Source organism: Tachyglossus aculeatus, chromosome 20, assembly GCF_015852505.1.
Source record: "Tachyglossus aculeatus isolate mTacAcu1 chromosome 20, mTacAcu1.pri, whole genome shotgun sequence".
Classification (NCBI taxonomy): domain Eukaryota; kingdom Metazoa; phylum Chordata; class Mammalia; order Monotremata; family Tachyglossidae; genus Tachyglossus; species Tachyglossus aculeatus.
The window spans coordinates 9,686,721-9,707,437 of NC_052085.1; the positions used below are offsets into that span (position 1 = coordinate 9,686,721).

The following is a 20,717-nucleotide window of genomic DNA, read 5'->3' on the forward strand; positions in this document are numbered from 1 at the left end:
TATTCACTCCCAGATTATCACAAACTTTCCTCCTGATGTTCCCACCCCTTAAAAAAAAAAAAATCACAATGTCTGCTCTAAGAATCAGGATTGAAACCATGAAGCTTACACACTGGATTGAATGGACTCAATGGGCTGAATATGACTTTGACCTTCACAAAGATACACCTGCTGCTAGCTCTTACGACTGCATCTGCATAGCACTATGTTGAGATGTTAAACACTATGGAGGTTTATGCAGTGGGAAGATTTGGGCTTTTCAAGCTAAAGATGACAGGAACAATAATAAATCTAACCCAATACATAGATCTATGAAGCTACATTTAAATATATACGGGTGCAGAAAGACTGGGAGTACAAATAAGGCATGAAAACGAGAACTGCATCTTCAACAAAAAATATTTAAGGTGCTGTTCCCTGCTTGACAAGGAATAATAATACTACTAATAACGGTATTTGTTCCTTCCTTCTTTCATTCATTCGTATTTATTGAGCACTTACTGTGTGCAGACTACTATACTAAGCACTTGGGAAGTACAAAGTTGGCAACACATAGAGACGGTCCCTACCCAACAACAGGCTCACAGTCTAGAAGGGGGAGACAGACAACATGTAGACAGGTGTCAAAATTGTCAGAACAAATAGAATTATAGCTATATGCACATCACTGACAAAATAAATAGAATAGTAAATATGTACAAGTAAAATAGAGTAACAAATCTGTACAAATATATACAAGCGCTGTGGGGAGGGGGAAGAGGAAGGGCTGGGGGGTGATGAGGAGGAGGAGAGGAAAAAGGGGGCTTTTGCCAGGCACTGTATTAAGTGCTGGGGTGGGTACATGCAAATTGAGCTGGACACAGTCCCTGTCCCACATGGGGCTCACAGTGTCAATCCCCATTTTACAGATGAGGGAACTGAGGCCCAGAGAAGTGAAGTGACTTGCCCAAGGTCATACAGCAGACAAGAGGTGGAGTCGGGATTAGAACCCATGGCCTTCTGACTCCCGGGCCGGGGCTCTGTCCACTAAGCCATGCTGCTGCTGATGCTGCTTCTGCATAGAAGCGTGACTGTGTTTTGTGGAGATTAATGAGTGCCAATCTGATTTCTCTCCAACCTTGAAAGTCTTCATGGAGACAGTGAGAGCCAAAAGGGCAGTGTTCAGTGCAAGAGCCTAAAGGGACACTTTTCCAAATAAGTGGAAAGGTCTATGTAAAGACTAATAATCTTAGTAATAATAATAATAATAAAGGTTATTTAGTGGGCACTTACAGTGTGCAATGCACTGTACTAACTGCTTGGGAGAGTACAGTAGAGCTGGTAAACATGATCCTTATCCACCAGGAACTAGTGGGGAATATTTAAGGAAGGGACAGTGAGTAGGTGACTTGAGTGAAGGCTTGATGCAGTGGGAGATGAAAACATGCCAGATGGTGGAGGATAATGACGCCAGATCCCAAGGTTTGATTCTATCTCAAAAGAATCAAGATATTAAGGGCGTAGCAGCACTGCTTGAGGAAAAGAGTTTTGGCAGCTAGATTTAAGTCGGCTTTTAGGAGAAAAAGAGGAAATGGGTGGGGAGGCCAGCAGGAAGGATATTACAGTAATATGGGAGACTGATGAACAAGGCCTGCTCGAGGGCTCTGGCTATGGGAACAGAAAGTAAGGAGAGGAACTGGATGTAAAAGAAATGTAATATTATGACGGGAAAAGAAAGATGTGCCTTCAGCGAGTTTTTTTTACCTAAGCCCATTCTGTTATCATCAATATATTAGATACAAAGCTCAGTAATTTTGGTTTAGTGATAATTGTGTGGCCCAAAATGTGTGCCCCCATGTTCAACAGGACAAGTGACAAAATAAAGCTCCGTAAACCTCTGTAAAGGGACCTCCAGTTGGCTAAACATTTCCAAAGCCACTTACTGCGTCCTCCCTGATAGTTTCAAACAACACTTGACATTCTTGTCAAAGAATGCCAAACTAGTTAATGCCACCTCATGATCAACTGCAGCTGTTCAAAGCTATGCTGAATACACCAAAGAACTGGCACTGAAACTTTCTTTTTGTCTACCTCTCTGGAGAAGCTATCAATAACTTAAGAACTAGTACACGTTTCTGTCCAAAAAAGAACTAGTACAGGTTTCTGTCCAAAAACCTGGGTCTGGAACCAAGGTTGTTGCTTCTGGGATACGCACAAACTTCACTTACTGAGGACCCAGGTTTAAGCTGAGTATTTTCCAACCTCTCCATAAATGATCAGGAGGATGAAGTTTATAGAAATGATGAGCTGAAAACATGAGGACACCAGCCAGAGAGACAAAGGCTGAGATGGGACATGATGGAAGGCCACAACATTATGAAGAGACAGGTAGGGTGCATACAAAATTGCTGCTAATCAAATCCCACAAGGACAGGATTTGAAGAAGCATCCACTGGTGGTAAGTCCAAAACAAGCAGAAAGAAACACTTCTTCACACAGCAGATGAGATGTATAAGGGATTCTTTGCCAAAGGATGTTACAGAGGCCAAAAATAGCAACAGGGAAGAGGGACAAAGTAGTCCATTATAGTGGTATCCATCCAACTACTAGAATGGATGTCCAGGAAGGTAACTACCACAGTTTCTCCACAAATTCTGTGGCCACAGCCAGCAAAGAAAATGGACTAGTCTGACCCAGTTCTGACACTGCTTGAAGAGGTTCTATATATAACGAGGGCTAATTTTTGAGCAGGCGCTCAATAATCATCCCTATACGTGTTATTTGAGATAGGAAAGTAATCAGCAGAGAGAGCTGTCACATTTTGGAAGGAGGTGGAAGAAAAAAAGAGCAGTCATATCCTCTTAAAAGGATAAATAAGGATCCTTGCCAATATGTCCTCAGTACAACAAAGATTATTGAGAATAATTTTCAGGTAATTCTGCTGTTTTATTATTTTAAATTCCCTTTATGGAATAAAAGTTAAGTTTAAAATAGATTTTGAAGAGCCTTCAGATTTGGTACATTGAAATCAAGAGATCCAAAATAAAGCTGATTGGCGAACAGGAACTGTGTCCAATCTGATTATACTGTAAATATCCTAGTACACAGTAAAATGTAATACATACCATAATTATTAATCTCCAATCATGGCCACACCACTACATCATTTATGTGCCTGTAAATTTCTGGATATATTTTAATTATTTTTACTCCACTGCCTCTGGCACCTGCTCTTTTTTCAAAAATCTACTCAGGGATTCTTGTTTTTGTGTTTGCCTTCCCCCATTAGACTGTAGAGTAGGAATACAGCATTTTTCTTCTTTTACAAGTCCCTTCAGTGCCTTGCACAATGCTCGGCATAAAGCAGACATTCAATAAACACAGAATAGGAAGATAATGACTATAATCAGGATTCAAATACACTCATTGACTCAGATGAAAAAACTGTGGATCACTATTTCACGGGTACAGCAGGGAGGGAGAGAGGTCTGAGGTTAGGTATCACTAGCTTTGGCACGGGACCCCAGAAGAACCAAGTTGAATGGACAGATGGACACACTCTTTAACCTGTGCCCTGTTCAGAACTGTTCTGGCTTATTGCCACATCGTTGAAAACACTGTTTATATACAACATAAACATCAGCATCCTTCTATAAATGATACGTAACAGTTTCCACCTTCCAACTATTGTTTTCAGGAGACGTCATACAAAATGGTGAAAACTTTTATTCCCATTCTCACTCTATTAGTAGATTCAGGCTTACAAGAGATCAGGGAAATCTCTGCATCTTACTCTATAGGTGTTTGTAGTGTCCAAAAATTCTTTGCTAAATGACTGGACTGATAATCACACATAGAAGAACTGGCTGCATTTTAACTTAAAGAAGGACACAGAAATGAGATTACATTTTGGCTTGTTGTGAGCAGGGAATGCATCTACCAACTCTGTTGTATTGTACTCTCCCAAGCGTTTAGTACAGTGCTCTGTAATAATAGTAATAATAATAACAACAATAATAATAATAATAATAATAATAATGGCATTTATTAAGCGCTTACTATGTGCAAAGCACTGTTCTAAGCGCATTCAAAGTATGATTGATTATAGCTAAGGAAGAACTTACCTGCAAGGGCAGTTAACCAGAGGAATTTGATAAAAAAAAAAAGTAAGAAGGAAGGACCACCATCTCTCTTGAATAACTGAGGCATTCATTAGCCTGGAGACAGACAGTAGGGGCCAGAAAATTTCCTATAATCCCTTCTAGTTCGAAGATTCTTTGAAGGATTTCTTGAACCCTAAAATCCATTTTGATTTTCCAAGTCTCCCTCAGAATGAAGACCATTAGCCTTGCATCCAAAACAACTATGCCAAAAGCTTTATGGTCTCACTGCTCTGAACACCACTTTTATTCTGGATTTCTGGAAGTCATCATTTGAGTTTACAGGGGCAAAGTGCATAATCTTGCACCACAACGTCCTCTTTGAAAATTAGTATTCACAATAACTTTGGCCACTAGCCTAAAAAATCCACACTTCCTAAAATTGTTTAGAATTCAAAGTTAATCATTTCTATTTTCAAGAGACAAGATTTTGAAGGTAAATTGGCAATGACCATATATTCCATAATGCATCTTAACTACTCATTTTAAACTCAAATTCATTTCTAAAAATCATTTTATCTTTATAATAATTTACTTGAGAGTGTTAATAGCCAGGATAATTTAATTGAAGAGTTTCCACGCTTTCCTTGCTCCTGATGGTACAAATTGTTTCCCTACGTCACAATTAATCCTCCAAAGACACTAAAGCAAAAAACCACAACAACAACAAAATCTCACATCCATGCAATTAGTAGTCCAGTGAAATTTTTTAAAATTACATTTTGGAATTAGAATTAAAACACTAAAGTTGATATACTGAGAATGAATAAGAAATCCAGAATGCAATTATTTGGAAGAAAAAAAATGAAAAAATTATTTACTTAAAATAAATGTTTTGATGAAACCATACAGGCAATATTTACAAGTAATTCTAGTCTTTTCTATATCACTGGGTGAGATGACCTCTGCTAAACCAAAAATACTCAAGTCAAATTCTGCAGGGTGGAACAAACAAAAAATAAATGACTTAAAGTAGGGTTTGTTCTAGGAATCAGTAACAGCTCAACCAGTGGGAACCACAAAGCATAACAAAACATCTTTGTAACCACAGACTCTTTGTGAATGCAAAGGATAAATACATCTACTGAGAATATTCTCTAAAAATCAAAAGAATTTTTAAAGATCAATCAAAAATGACAAAAACATTACTTCCGGGGGTTTAGAGTCAAAGTGGCTACAGGATTCTCTTCAGGCAGTTTTCTGAAAACCTTCCATATATTATATTGCACAAATACTGCTGCTAGGCAACTGACACATAGTTCTTGAACATAGATGCTTCCTTCGATTTTATACTGAAATTGACTAGCGAAATGCAGCACTGCAAAGAGGTTATCTTTATGACAACTTATCTTTAAAATGATGCAGAGTATAATGGCTTAGCAGCACAAAAAATATGCGAGCTAGGATAAAATATAAATTTCTTTCCACGCAATTTACAAAATAGAAGGGTCCTTTGGAGACTACCTTAGTAGTTCCAACTGCCAAGATTTTCCTCATGCTCCTCTCTTTGATGGATTTTTTTTTTAATGCAGGCACTATAGCTCACTACAGAATAGAAAAACAGCTGATTTCATTTAAATTTCATAGGAGCAGGCTAATTTGTAGCCTTTATTCTTTATCAGAAAACATGCACAAACAACCCCGTCCCTTCCCCTCGCCTCTCTCCCCCTCACCCCAAGCATGCGCGCGCGCACATATACAAACACACACACAAAAAAACCTATGGTGTCTCAGCATCTTCAAATTCAAAGGAAATGTTAATTACAAGCATTCCTAACCTAGCAAATCATTTCCAAAGGTTTCACCACTTGCACTTACTGTTGCTCGCATCCTTTTATTTCTCTCATTCAACTGGTGCTACCCCAGCGACAAAGCCTGGCGGAAGATTCAACAGCCACCTCTACAGATGTTCCAATCTGTTCCATTCACTAAATACTGAGGTAATCTTCATTGACGCGAAGGACATGAAGTCTTCTTCGATTAACCAGGTCAACCAAACTTCAATTCCATCCTGGTGAACATTTATGTCTTCCTAAAGCTTTGCACCACTAATATATGCAGGGGCAGGCTCTTTCAGGTATGACCAATTAATTATCAGTACGGTCATCAATACCTACTTCAAGCCTTGCTTCCTATCAAATTAGCCAATGTACAGTGAGCTTCCTGCTGTATACGAAGGTATCTGGTCACCATGGCAACTAAATCAACAAAGAGCTGCAGCAGCAGCATCTGCCACTTAGATCATCTAACGTCAGTCAACAGAAGGTTACTATTTAAGAGAACACCGCTCACAAATCTATTCTATTTTAGCCATATCTTCTTATTTTACTTCCTAATTCTAAGACACCGATAATTTTCACCTTACATTTATAAATGTGAGCTGTGGATTTCAATGTGCAAAACAATAGCAGATAAATGGCACACGCTTATCAGAGGAACAAATATTAGCCCTTTTATTTCTGTTGCAACCACATGACAACCCATACTCTTTAATCCCTGCATCACTTTTCACCGACATGCAACCCCACATATTAACACCTTTATTCTCTTCTTGGTTTCCGATTCTCTGAATTCTAATTCTGAACTAATCTTGATAAGTTTAGTCTTGAGTTACTCACTAATGTGAAGTGTTCAGTTATCACAAATATATATAAACCATTTGAAACACTATGTCCTGAAAGAAAGATTTGTATTTATGCATAAGGAGTCCAAAGGGAGTGCTGGGACACATGTAAACAGGAAATCAGATGGAGGAAAAAGGAATTTGGAGAGCACCTCGCAAGGAATGTCAAAGCTAATAATCAAGCGACCGTATTTGGGTGCTGACTACACAAAGAACCCTTTACTGAGCACTTGGGAGAGTACAGTACTACAAAGTTGGCAGATATGTCCTCTGCCCCCAGCGAGCTAATAACAAACCATTCTTCAACTATATCAACAGCCAGAATCAGTGGGCCTGTTTAACAAAGGTGAGGTAAAAGGTACACTGAGGATGAAGAGACAGCCATGACATTCAATGAATTTTTTTAGCTTGATATTCATGGAAATAGATGCCAGATTCACACTCAAACTATTTGTAGCAGTCAGAGGATCTGGATCATATTATGTAGCCTCAAAGGATTATAATCATTATTATTAGTCTATCTGCCAAGCCCTAGTCTAAGCTCTGGAGTAGATTCAAATTGATCAGATCATACACAGTCCCCGTCCCACATGGAGCTCACAGTCTAAGTAGGAGGGAGAACAGGTTTTGAACCCACATTTAACAGTTGAGAAAACTGAGGCAAAGAGAAGTGACTTGCCCAAGGTCACGCGGCAAGCAAGTGGCAGAGCCGGGATTAGAACCCAGCTCCTGTGACCATGCTCTTTCCATTAGGCCATGCTGCTGTACGATGCTTGAGACCAAACGGACATCTGCGTAGATGTACATAAATTCCCAGGACTGAATGGAACTGGAGGGTAGTTGCAGAACTTTCACTGAAAGCGCATAGCCTATTACTTCACACAACCACTGAATAAAAAAAACCAACAACTGGTGAACTGCCGATTTAACTCCCATTCACAAGCAGAGTTCCAGAGGTGATCCTGGAGGATTACAGACCAATAAATCTCACCTTTTTCAAGTGGTAAATTAATAGAAACAACAATTGAGTTTAGGATCCACAAGTTCTAAATACACATATTTTGGGGTGGCCTTTGTAAGGGTAATACTGCTTCTTTAATCTACTGTGCGTTCTTTGAAGAAGTCAACAGGTAAGTACATAGAGAGCTCACAGTCAATATATTTGGATTTCAAAAGGCCCTTGACAAGGCGAACACTGAAGAGACTTAAAAAAAAAAAAGAAAATAATAAAAAAAAAGGAGAGTAATCATAGCATGAGAGGTAATGTTCTGTTCTGACAGAAAACTAGTACAAAACAGCAAGCAAATAAGTATGAACTGTCCAGAATGGAGAGGTATAAATGGTGGGATAGCCCCAGGACTTTTTGCTATCACCAGTTTTTAACTATTTCATATGCGATCCAAAAGAGAGTAGGTGCAGTAAAATCTTAAAAAAATGTCAAGATTATATTAACTTTTCATGTGGTTAAATGCCATGAAGAAGGGGATAATCTCCAGAAAGACCTCATAAAGCTGAATGATTTGAAAACAGATGAGCCTCAACATGGGCAAGTGAAAGACATCTGGGAAAAATAATCCCTGTGATTACTACATGATAGTTATCTATCATGCCTCAATAAAATATGTTGAAATCCTTGTTGGCTTTTCTTTTTTTAGATCATTGGTTCCATGTGCAGAAGCAGCCGAAAAGGACAAGTGAACGCTGAGCATCCAGAACGTTACAGAACTAAAGACAAAAAACAGGATGCAGAGTTTTGACATTTACATAAAACACGGTACACCTGCACTTAGAATACTCCATGTACCATTCTGATTGCCACATCTTGGAAAGACACAGTACATACAGTTGGAGATGGTATAAAGGAAAACAACTAAGATGATCAGGGAAACAGAAAAGGTTCTTTGGGATGACAGCCTGAGTTACGATCCTTCGAGCTGAAACAAAGTCAGAGGGGAAATGAAATTCATAAAATCATGAGAAGAACGGACAGGGAAATATGGAATTTTTTTCACCAAATCCCATTACACTAGCGGGTACCAACGAAGAGCAATGGTAACAGCAATAATAGTAATAGTATTTAATAAATGCTTACAGTGTGCAGAGCACTGTGGTAAGTAAGCACTAGGAGACACTACATATGGGCCCTATCCTGCAGGGGCAATAGATTCAAAACTAACAAAAGAAAACACCTTTCATGCACCAGGTGATAAGCCTATGGAATTCTTGTCCACAGGAAATTGTGAGGGTAGAAAAATTTAATGAATTATTAAAGGACTTCTGATGGAACATCTAGTGAAAACTTGGGAGGGTAACCTGTGAACTAAATTCATTCATTCTAAATCCACTAAATACTAAATCCACATTCCCTGCTCTCAACCAATGAGGTATTAAAGATATGAATAGATTCATTCATTCAATCATATTTACTGAGTGCTGTGTGCACAGCACTGTACTAAGCGCTTGGGAAGTACAAGTTGGCAACACGTAGAGACGGTCCCTACCCAACAGCGGGCTCACAGTCTAGAATAGATGAATAGATAATTTAACTTTTTAACTGAACGTACACATATGCATAAATGCTGAGGATAAGTATAAATAAATAAGTGCTCAGGGTGGGTGTTGGGCTGACTCTACTTGGGAGGTTGAAAAATTAATCTGGGAGGTTTCCTGGAGGAGGTGAGGATTTAGGATCACTCTACAAGTGAGGAGAACTGTTTGATGGATTTGAAAGGGGAGAGTTCCAGGCATGGAGAAGTGCATACAGCAATGAGGTGGAAGAGGGAAACTGGAGTGAGGCACGATACTAAAAAGCAGATTCAAAAACAGTGGTAAGCACTGCCCAGGCGATTGTATAAATATACAGGCACACATTTTCTGTGTACATCTATAAATGCATGCAGTAGTGGTTAAAAGTTCCTAAAAAGACAACCATTTTCACTAAATTGAAGTAGCAAACTAACAGGGATGCATGTGGCTGGTGTTATCTTCCCCATCGTGAGCTTCAGGGTCCTTGAAGGGCGGGGTTGCCAACTGCAGGGAAACAATTTTTACAACCAGCAGGGAAAAGTGACTGCCTTTCAAACCTTTTTTCCTAATGAAAGAGAAGTGGTAGAGAGCAGGTTTTCCCAGGGGAACACCCACAAATGGCTGTTCACGTGGAAAAAGCCAGCCAGATTCATGGCCGCCTCCACATTCAGGGACCCAAGTGAGGCAGCGATGTTATTCCTGAGATTCCTCCTGCTCCTCACCTGGGAGGGACAGCTGCCCATATTTAGAGATATTTAAATGTTCTTACGGGCTTTACTGTCATTAAAAAATTACAGACTGTTCATGGACTACTGGCAACCCTGAAGATGAGGGGCTCCTGACAGCAGGGCATTCTCTCCTCTGACATCTTGGGTGCAGAATCTGCATTCTCCACATTTCGAGCACCAGGAAGGCTGTTATGTACATAACCATGGACAGGTGGCCTGGAGCAGTGAGTCGTCCAAGGACCACCCCTTCCCAGGTACTATTTTATGTGAAATTTCTCAATGTGTTGAATAATAGTAACAACAGCTATTTTGTACACAAATACAAAATAATTTTCTTTTTACAAATATCAGATTTTTAAACATCAAATTTTTTCCCCCAAAATAAATCAAGCACATTTTACCCTACTGACTGGCCAATGTGAAAATTAAGCTCCATTCTGCATGAAAAATATACCTACTTCAAAACTAATTAACTCAGTAATAAAATATCACTGAGCATTTGAATACCAAGAAGGCTGATCTAATCAAGGGGCATACTGTAAAACATACTGAGTTAGGGATGCAGAAAGCTTGGATTCCAATTCCAGTGCTACTATTAAGGACAACACTAGTATTACTAACTAATTTAGTGACCATGGTTACAGAATATGACTATGCCTGTGACTGCTTCTCCATTTATACAATAGGAAAAAAATGCATATTGCCTTACCTCCATTTCAAAAAGATATGGTGAGGATAAAGGACATAACATGTGAAAGTATTTGAAACTGTCTAAAGGATTGTTGCTCCAGAAATCAACATATTCCTGAAAATATTCCTATTTCAAAATTCAGGTGCATAAACTTCAATGACACCCCCCTCCCGCCTTCTCCCCACCATTACACTTGAAGGCAAAGGAGACTTAAAAAGCAATGTGATAATGCATTTTTAGTTTTGTATGAGAAAGTTAAACTGCTCTGAAAATGAACCTGAAACCTGAAGTTATTAAATGATAAATGAGCTGGTGGGGAAATTAACTTTATTTTTGGTTTACATGCTCTTTGCCAAAGTTAAATTATGGTTTGTGTGCTTGATCTATATTAATTTTGCCTTTTCTGCTTACAGACTAAAATGATCAATATGTTCAAACTTCCCCCTAGAACTCAGCTGAAGAGAAACAGTTAGATACCCAAAACAGTGCTACTTCACCAAACCTTGCAAGACAAATGTTCTATTGATAATGAGCCACAAATGAAAAAACCTTGAATGTACAGTGAAAACCTTTAGGATGGCGGAGACCAAATTCGAGTTTCTTATTTCAACCAGTGGCATGGAAACAGAACTGTTTACATATTGACAAAATCTTGCACCTACCAGTCTAGTGATTTTACAGACCAGAGGAATGTGAACATTATTAAACTATTTAATCTCACTTCTCCCATGTAATTTTATCTGTATGACACACTAAACATATTTTAATCAGAGGAGCTTTTCAAGTGAGCAGAAAATACTCCCGAGTTTTTATTCTGAACATGCAGTATGGAAAAAAAAAATTCAAAATTTTAAATTTCATGCTATTGAGATATATCCAATTTAAGATTTGGATGCAAGTCTTTCCCATTTAGAATTTAGTAATACTAGTGCTCATGAAAAACAAAGTAACTCCAATATTTACTCTGTGACAATTTAGAGTTAAATTATCTGCAAATTTACTGCACTTGTTCATTACCAACATTTGTATATGTATGAAGTCAAATTACATATTGAATCAAATATATTTTACAAGCACACAAAATATTTTTACAACACTATTTTATTTCCTCAATTGCCAACTGAATGTTATTTTCTTGTACCGTAAAAATAAATGGTGTAAAGGTTTCCTTTTAAGAACAGAATTATTTTGCTGAAGGGAGGCAATGTCTTATCCTTACCAAAGGCAACGAGCATAAATATTTTTACTTGGAATTTTCTTGAAATTTTGATAAAGGATAGGCCAAATACATTTATCCATGAATGCTTTTAAAATTGTTTTAAATCATCATCATCATCAATCGTATTTATTGAGCGCTATGTGCAGAGCACTGTACTAAGCGCTTGGGAAGTACAAATTGGCAACATATAGAGACAGTCCCTAACCAACAGTGGGCTCACAGTCTAAAAGGGGGAGACAGAGAACAAAACCAAACATACTAACAAAATAAAATAAATAGAATTAAATTAATAAAAAAAATTAAATGCTTAATATTAAACTATAAGACAGTTTCTACTACAATGTCCTGCACCCTCTATGCATTCCTATGTTTATTAACACTTCCTTGGTTTCATCACAATGAATGCCTTTGGGCCAGCCTTTCCATCACTCCAGGGCTCAGTCTCCCCCTTTGGAAAGTGGGTAGAATGCCTATGCCCATCAGCAATGAAGTTTCTGCCGGAAGAACCACTTGGGACATCTCAGATGGTGGACAAGCTCAGCAGGAATTCTGAAAAAATAGCAGCTTAACCTGAGTTGTGAAGACTCCAGCTGCTACCAAGGCAGATACCATCATCATCATCATCATCAATCGTATTTATTGAGCGCTTACTATGTGCAGAGCACTGTACTAAGCGCTTGGGAAGTACAAATTCGCAACATATAGAGACAGTCCCTACCCAACAGTGGGCTCACAGTCTAAAAGGGGGAGACAGAGAACAAAACCAAACGTACTAACAAAATAAAATAAATAGAATAGATATGTACAAGTAGAATAGAGTAATAAATATGTACAAACATACATACATATATACCAAGGTGGCTCCTCAGACAACCAGCAGCTGTAGCATCGGCAGTATGCAGTGGTCCCTTTGGGTGTATAAGGATTTCATAAACAAGACTTGTACGTGTACTTCACAGTATGTTGCACTTCTGCCCAGGTCCTCACTCAATGATTTGATCTAAGGGGATACTCCTTGACCATACAACCAGTGCACTGAAAAATAACGAGCTCCCAGAAAATCAAGAAACCATGAAAGCACTGAATGAAATGTTCTCATTTGAACAAGGCATTGGAGCTACTGGAGAGCAGGCCCTCCAAAGCATGGTGAGACATGGCCTCAACCCTGATTTTTGAGGAAGTAACCTCTGCAGGCAGAGATGTTGGAAGCTGAAAGGGACAATGTGAAATTTTAAAAATTTTGGAATGAACAGAAGGGAGGTTACTGTGGGGCCTTGCTTCCCAGGAGAGCATAACCAAGGCAGCCAGTTTCCACATTTCACTGAGAAGGTAGAGAAGCCTTAGGCATGCTCTGAGTACACAAGAGTATGGGCCACAAGCTTTAGAGGCCAGCACTTGCTCACTGCAATCTAATGACAGATTTTCTATTTGCAAACTGAAGTAAAGGAGGTAACAAGTATTTGCAAAATACTGGATTGTGGTTGAGGTTCCAAATGATACGTTTTAATTTAGGAATGCAATGCTATGAAAATACTCTGGCAAATGAAACAATTAATGGAGAATGACATGTTTGCAGACAGCTGCATATTGACTGAACAAGCAATCGCAAAGAATCAAAGTATCACTTCAAAAGACATTGCTATCAAACGTTTTTTTAGGTAAGCTGTTTGTGCACTTATCTATGCTGCTTACCATGAGTTTGTTTTTCAAGCTGCCTATTCAAAACTTACTTTTAAAAGAAGGGGGGACATAAACTGCCTCTCTTTTCACCTAAAAAAACCCCAAAAGGCCAGAAAATAAAACTTCACTGATTTAGATCCTAGCAATCCAGCTTCATTTTGTACCTGTGGTGAGGGAGGGGAAGTATATGAGAAAGATGAGATTAAGCCAACATCAAGAATAACATAGGAGAGGAGTAATCGAGAGAAACCACTTAGACAAAGGAGAGAGCGAGAATAAGAACCTTGAAGATAAAGACAAGGACTTCTGTGGTAGACTGAAACAAGGACAGATAATTGACGAGGAGTTTGTTGACTGCAATGATTAATTTCTCAGGAATCCTCAAACCTATCAATCTGATATGCCATATGAAAATATTCAATGGCAATAACCACACAAACGCTCTCATGGATGTTGTCAAGTTTCAGACCAGCCCATTTGCCATAAAATGCAATGGTTTTTCACTACTCAAAAATGGAGACTTTTTTTTAGTTGCTCATAACAATTTCAAGTGTCCACAATTACCCTTCATCTCTTGTCCCAAGCCAATCTTATGCACATTACCATAACATTTTCCATTCCAAGAACCACACTCAACCTGCCCCAAAACTTCTTTCATTCATTCAATCGTACCTATTGAGTGCTCACTGTGGGCAGAGAACTGTACTAAGGGCTTGGGAGAGTACAATATAACAATACTTGTCAACTCAGTGATGGCAGTGATGTGGAAGAATTGCATGGGAGAAGAGCCTTTCTGCAGGCATCAGTAGGAAGGCACTGAGTCTCTTTTAATCAAGATCCTTGGCTGAATCACTTAGAGTTTCCAAGAACTGAAAGGAAATCAATGAGGCTTCTATGTAAAGAACAGCTAAGCTGACCTATCAATCAAATCAATGGTATTTATTGAGCACTTACTACGCAAAGCACCTAACCAACAGCTCTATTTTCCATGTCCCCTCCATACCCACAGGATTTCTGATGGCTGGGCTAGTTGCTGGGAGTCAGGGTCAGAACTCACTGGTCTTTGGCCTTCAAACTTAAGAGCCTTAGCAACCTCATCTCTTCATATGACACCCCCCACCGCCACCCGGTCTGCCTAGTGCTTTATTTGCCTGGGTCTAAATCTTAGGGATTTCTGGTGAATTGGTTGTCTGCTATTTCGGTGACTGTGCTAATATTATATATTACTAACAATAGGCACTGGACAATTTGGTTCTCCAAAAGTAAACATGGAAAATAATTATACTGGTTGCTTGATGTATTTAGGAGGGAAGGAAAAACATCAAGAAAGTATGGGGAGTGGTAACTGTTGCTTTTTAATGAGAAAAAGTTGTGATCTACCTATGAAGTTCATATTCTAGGCGGTCAACTAGTCATAAAATCTTTGATGACAACCAGGGGCCAAGTCTCTTTTCTAGTTGACTTCATTTGTTTCCGCTTTCTAACAGAGACCAACCATTTTTGACCACTGATTATGGCTACATTGTAGATTACAGACTAGAAATTACAGTCTACAGTTTCCCTCTAAACTGTAAAGTCATAGTGAGCAGGGAAAGTGTCTACCAACTCTGTTATGTTGTACTCTGGAGAAGCAGCGTGGCTCAGTGGAAAGAGCCTGGCCTTTGGAGTCAGAGGTCATGGGTTAAAATCCCGGCTCCGCCACTGGTCAGCTGTGTGACTCTGGGCAAGTCACTTTGCTTCTCTGGGCCTCAGTTACATCATCTGTAAAATGGGGATGAAGACTGTGAGCCCCCCGTGGGACAACCTGATCACCTTGTAACCTCCCCAGCGCTTAGAACAGTGCTTTGCACATAGTAAGTGCTTAATACCTCCATCATTATTATTATTCTCCCAAGTGCTTAACACAGTGCTCTGTACACAGTAAGCGTTCAATTAATGCTATTGACTGACTACATTTTAGGTACTCAGAAGCTTAACCTAATGCAGAATGTAGCAACCTGTTTATGTAGAAGTATTGGTTATATGAACCATAACAGACTTTTCACCAATGAGCTAGACACATTTTCAATTTGTTTCCACTGTGGAAGTTCATTTTTGTGGCTTGAATTTTCAGGATGCTGTCTGGTATAGCATCATAAACAAAATACTACAGCTATCGGTTATTCGTAGTAACGGAGGACAAAGCATAACAGGATGAAAATCAGTCAATAATCCAAAAACCTTAAAAAAATCACACAAAAAATGGTTATTTGTTACTGGCGTTTACCAAAGTATTCTTCTTCTCTTTGTGATGTGGACGAATCCATTTTCATTCTTCAGAGGTGCTGTGGCTGTATCTGAGTAGTGGTGTGCCCACAGACCCTTTGGCAACGCACTGAAGGTCCTTATTTGATTTAGGTCCACAGTCTTTAATTTCTTTAGCCTTGGCTTTCCCCTCCTTTTACTCATGTTCCTAAACATGTTTTACATCTCATGATTCACCTGTACAGTCATCATGTGCTGGCTTTTCATTCGTTGTTGTACTTTTACTTGGCCCACTTTGAATATCAACTCAATTTGCAGCAGAGCTCACAATTCCGATCTGCAGAAACACTAGTCTTCTAAAGCTGCAGGTTTTAACTTGGCGCTGGCCTGTCATCAAATTACTTTTTCTATATAATACTGATCCAAAAAACATGGCTAGTCTCTAGCACATAAGTACAATCCGAGCCAGTTCCCCCAGGCAGCCCTAAATCAAAATTTGTTTTGGATCTTGTTACTGGCATAACTCCCATTGGTGTGGGAACTTAACCTCTCCTTTCTCCACAAACCTGAATTATTTGACTTTCATAAGTCTACTATTGTGCCTTTTTGGAGAAATGAACTCACAATCAGCAAAAAAATAAGTATACAATGCTTGGGGAAAAAATAGAGGCTTCCTAATTAATAACACTATTTCATTTTAGTTCTTACTAATAACCTACTTTTTTACTGGGTATTTAGAACTTCAGGTGACACCCTGGCATGAAGAGAACAATATTTTTTAAATAAACCCTTATTATAATAAATGCTTGTTATAGCCGAAGATAATTACAGACCCTTTTATTAGAGACTCAGATACACTTGGGCTACCCCTTTAATCCTTTGTATAATTAGCAAACACAGCAGGGGGAGGAGAGAGGTATTGAAAGAAGACATCAAACAAAGGAAAGCAAACAGAATAGCCAAACACAGGCAATAGTAGAGGACATCTGACAGTGGTAATTTGGTTTGACTGGTAAACTAAACCATATTACAGTAGGCCCTTTGTTTCTTCTCATCATGAGTTTTCACCATAACCCTCCCTACTGTTATATTAAGGTTTCACCAATACTTTGCAAACTTGAGTTTATAAAATGAAATCCTATTAAGAAGATTCTTGTATAGCAATCCCATTGGAAGTAAAATTCAAGCGGTGGCCAGAGAGTAATGAAATCAGATTGGATACCAGAACAGTAATATCTGCTCCAAAACCTACCATTTGGAAAACAGAAGCACATTAATCCATCGAAAGTACTTAAATTATTTCTCTATGCAAAGCACAAAGCACTTGGGAGTGGACAGAGTTAGTAGACACTACCCCTCAAGAAGGTTTCTATCTAGTTGGGGGAGACAGACACTAAAATAAATTGGAGGGATGTGGAATTAACAGAGTATGAAAGGAATACATAAGTGCAACTGGGAATTGGATCTTGATTGGGTATTTAGCCATGGCTAGGCTAAAGGGACTGAAGTGGTTAGGGAGGATCAGGGTCCAAAGTGAAGGAAATGGGAAAGTGAGGAGAAATACTTTTTCTCTTTTGGCACCTTACTAACAACTCTAATTACCCTCCTGCCTACTGATGAATTTGGCTGAAGGAGAATCACCATCTCTGCTCCTTTGGTGGGAGCATTTCTCTTCACTGGAATTAATGGGTAGGAGGGGGAAGCCTGATGATTCCCTTCACCTCCCCCGCTCCAACACACATATACAAAATTTGTTTCCAGAAGACTACTGGACCACTAGCCCCAGCTTGCCAGTAATCTATGACTGGAATGACTACCTCATCAACTTTCCTAATAGGGTTAACAATTTTTAATGAGTAATAGACATAAGGTCTTCTCAATAGAATGGTTCTAAAAGTCAAGGCAAAGAAGACTTCTTATTCTTATCTTATCCAAAAGATACAGAATAGAATAAGTAATGGCTTATCTTGGTTAGTTTAAATGAGAAAAATAAGGAGCATGGCCTAGTGGAAAGATCAGGAGTCTGGAAGGTTTCTAATCGTGGTGCCGCCACTTACCTGTTGTGGGACATTGGACAAGTTAGTTCAACTTCTCTGTGCCTCAGTTCCCTTACCTGCAAATTGGGGATTCAATACCTGTTCTCCCTCCTATTTAGACTGTGAGCTCCACGGGGGCCCTTAACATCTTGTATCTACCCCAGTGCTTTGTACCGTGCTTGACACACTGTAAGCGCTCAAATACCACAATTATTATTTAGATGCTATCCAATTAAACAACAGGATCTAAACTACCCTTCCAAATACTACGGTTTTGTGATTTTCAGAAAAATTGCCAATACGCACAGAACTTGACTGAACTTGACCTGATTTATTTTACTCAGAACCTTATAATTCATATTTGCACCTTGTAATCAAATGCCCAATTGTGAATATAACATAGGGTACAAATGTTCTTAAATATTTGTCTCCTATGTCCCAAAACAATTCAAATACACTCAACAATATTCACAGATTATCCCTTACCTTGAGTATTTGAGAAAAATTAGACTTAAATTGTAAATTTACTCAATGGAAGTGCTCATATTATTTGTGCACTTAAACACTAAAAAGCACTGAAAACACTTTTCTGGAAGTATTTAGAGCACTAAGTTAGACTAACATAAAACAAGAACCATTCACGGGCAATTGAACCCCAACACATGTAAAACAAATAATTATACGCTCAATTCTTTTAGTGCATACATATGTACGAATTAAAGGTGGTATGTAGTAGTTCATATAATCCTTAATCTAAGAAGATGAGGACATTTCAGTCCATTCAAATGTGTCTCTCCTCTTCAGAGTGAGATGTGAAAAGGAAGCAAAACAAAGTGGACAGTAAGATTTCCTTACCTGTTGTGCTCCATCCCCACTCACAATAGGGGCAGGTAAAAGAGGAATGTCATTACTTATAATCTGAGTTGTATCCAGTAATGGTGGATGCTCTGCCATTATTGATAAAACATTAACATACAGGATCACCCACAACTCTGAAAAGAAAATGAAAACTGAAGTTACTTTGTAGACATCTGAAAGACATTGTTAAAATTCTATTCAAATACCCTGTTAACACTCAGCATCCCATTTAGTATGACTCTCGGAATTATTTCCCCCATACATTTCTTGGTTAACATACCACTGTCTTAAATCAAGGGAATACAGTTTTAAATTCCCAAAGCAACATTAATAAGCTAGCCCTTAAGGAAAAACAGTTAAAGTGAAGACGAAGATATATATTTAAGCATTTAAGCAAGCATGCACTAAATTTAGCATGGCTAAATACTCTTCTGTTCCACCTCCATTTTAAAGCCTTAAAGAAACAAATTAATCTAGACATTTTTCAACAGTGCAACAAAGTGATTTAATTACAAAAGCTCATACCCACCTCGCCACCTAGTCTCTTGAGAGTACACACTGTGACTGTGTGGCTGAATCATGGCTCCTCAGTGAGTCAGCTCACATAAAACAAAATGGCAAAGCTACCAGACCACAGGCCTGGAAAAAGGTTCTGAATTCATCTGTTACTGACTGTTTCAATACCCTGGTCATTTTTTTTCTTTTCTAGCACTTATCTAGAATGAAGCTTATCAAGTTATGAAATCATGGAAATATTCAAAAGTCTTTGACACCCCAGAAAGCTGCAAATTATCATTTAACAGAATAATTTATATTTAAGGTTTTAAATTAGCGTATTATCCCATCAAAAACTAGGATGTCAGCCAAATTAAATGTCAAAATAAGCTAATTCATAAAATTTTACCCAATCTGTGTGGGAAGTGTATTTCTCTTTCTTTATAGATCAAAGTGCAAATAATAATTTTTTAAAATGCCTGTTTCATTCATCCATGGCTTTATTCAGCAGTGTGTGCCATGTTTTCTCCTTGCAAGAAAGTGAATTCATGCCTATTCATTTATTATAAAATCTTCTCTTATAAAAGCACAAGGTAATTTTACCTGAACTCCATCCTTCTGTTAAAATACACAAAGGATAAAACAATCTAAGCCTAAAATCAGACAGAGATTTTATAATTACGATATAACTCATTTTTCTCTTGGAGTGCTACATTTAAGTACCTATATATTTTAATTGTTAAGGGAACGTGAACATCCCTTTTAACAATATTATTACTATTACCATATACAACTTCTGGGTGAAGTCCAAGTATATTAACCCAGAATATGGTAATATAACACCCAGACACATAACTAAAAATGGGAAAAAAATAATTGGTGATTAACAGAAAATATTAAAACACTTTAAATATGGGAACTTCTATTACAAGTCCTTTCTTAAAATAGCCATTAAAATTCACTCTGAACTGAAGCGTGACATACAATGTCTGAAACATGAATTACTATTGCATAATGTGCATGGAAAATTTTTGCCTAGCCATTTTATATTAGAATGCTCAATTAAAAGAGAGGGAATGAGTTTACTGGAGGGATTAACGGGAGTTATTTGTACTCAATTCAAATCACTTTAAAAAATTAATATTTTCATTTGGAATAATTTAATTTGGAAGTTTTTTCTTCTTATATGTTACCCAGTCAACTTAATGATGTAAACTTTGAACAAACAAATTAACTTAATATTTTACTTTGGGGAGGTTAGGTAAATGGTAAGCCACTTTGAAGAGGACAACAGAGTGAAAGGAAGAGGTAGGGGAAAAGGGAGATAGGGGGAAAAATTCCAGCCCAAGACTGGGCCAGCAAACAAGCGGACGGGAATCGCCCAGAGGGCTCAAAGGAGCAAGTGGGAAATTCCTGGAGGTGAGGTGGGACTCTCCGAAGAAAGTGATGAGTGAAGACAAAAAACCCCAACTTGCTGA

The 20,717-nt window shown here is 38.4% G+C and overlaps 1 protein-coding gene across 3 annotated transcripts in view; it reads right to left on the minus strand.

The window, feature by feature from the left end:
• The window catches only part of FNDC3A (fibronectin type III domain containing 3A), a 104,605-nt gene that overhangs the window by 64,036 nt on the left and 19,852 nt on the right, over positions 1 to 20,717 (minus strand). Inside the window, exons 1-2 of one of the 3 annotated variants that reach the window (XM_038761634.1) lie at positions 19,649 to 19,667; positions 18,742 to 18,878 (exon numbers count right to left, since the gene is read on the minus strand). In XM_038761634.1, coding sequence (XP_038617562.1) covers positions 18,742 to 18,840 — 99 coding nt within the window. In that variant the 5' untranslated portion in view covers positions 18,841 to 18,878; positions 19,649 to 19,667. Of the gene's footprint in view, positions 1 to 5,957; positions 6,206 to 18,741; positions 18,879 to 19,648; positions 19,668 to 20,717 lie in introns of those variants that run through there. The other 2 variants (XM_038761633.1, XM_038761635.1) reach the window with 2 other exon arrangements.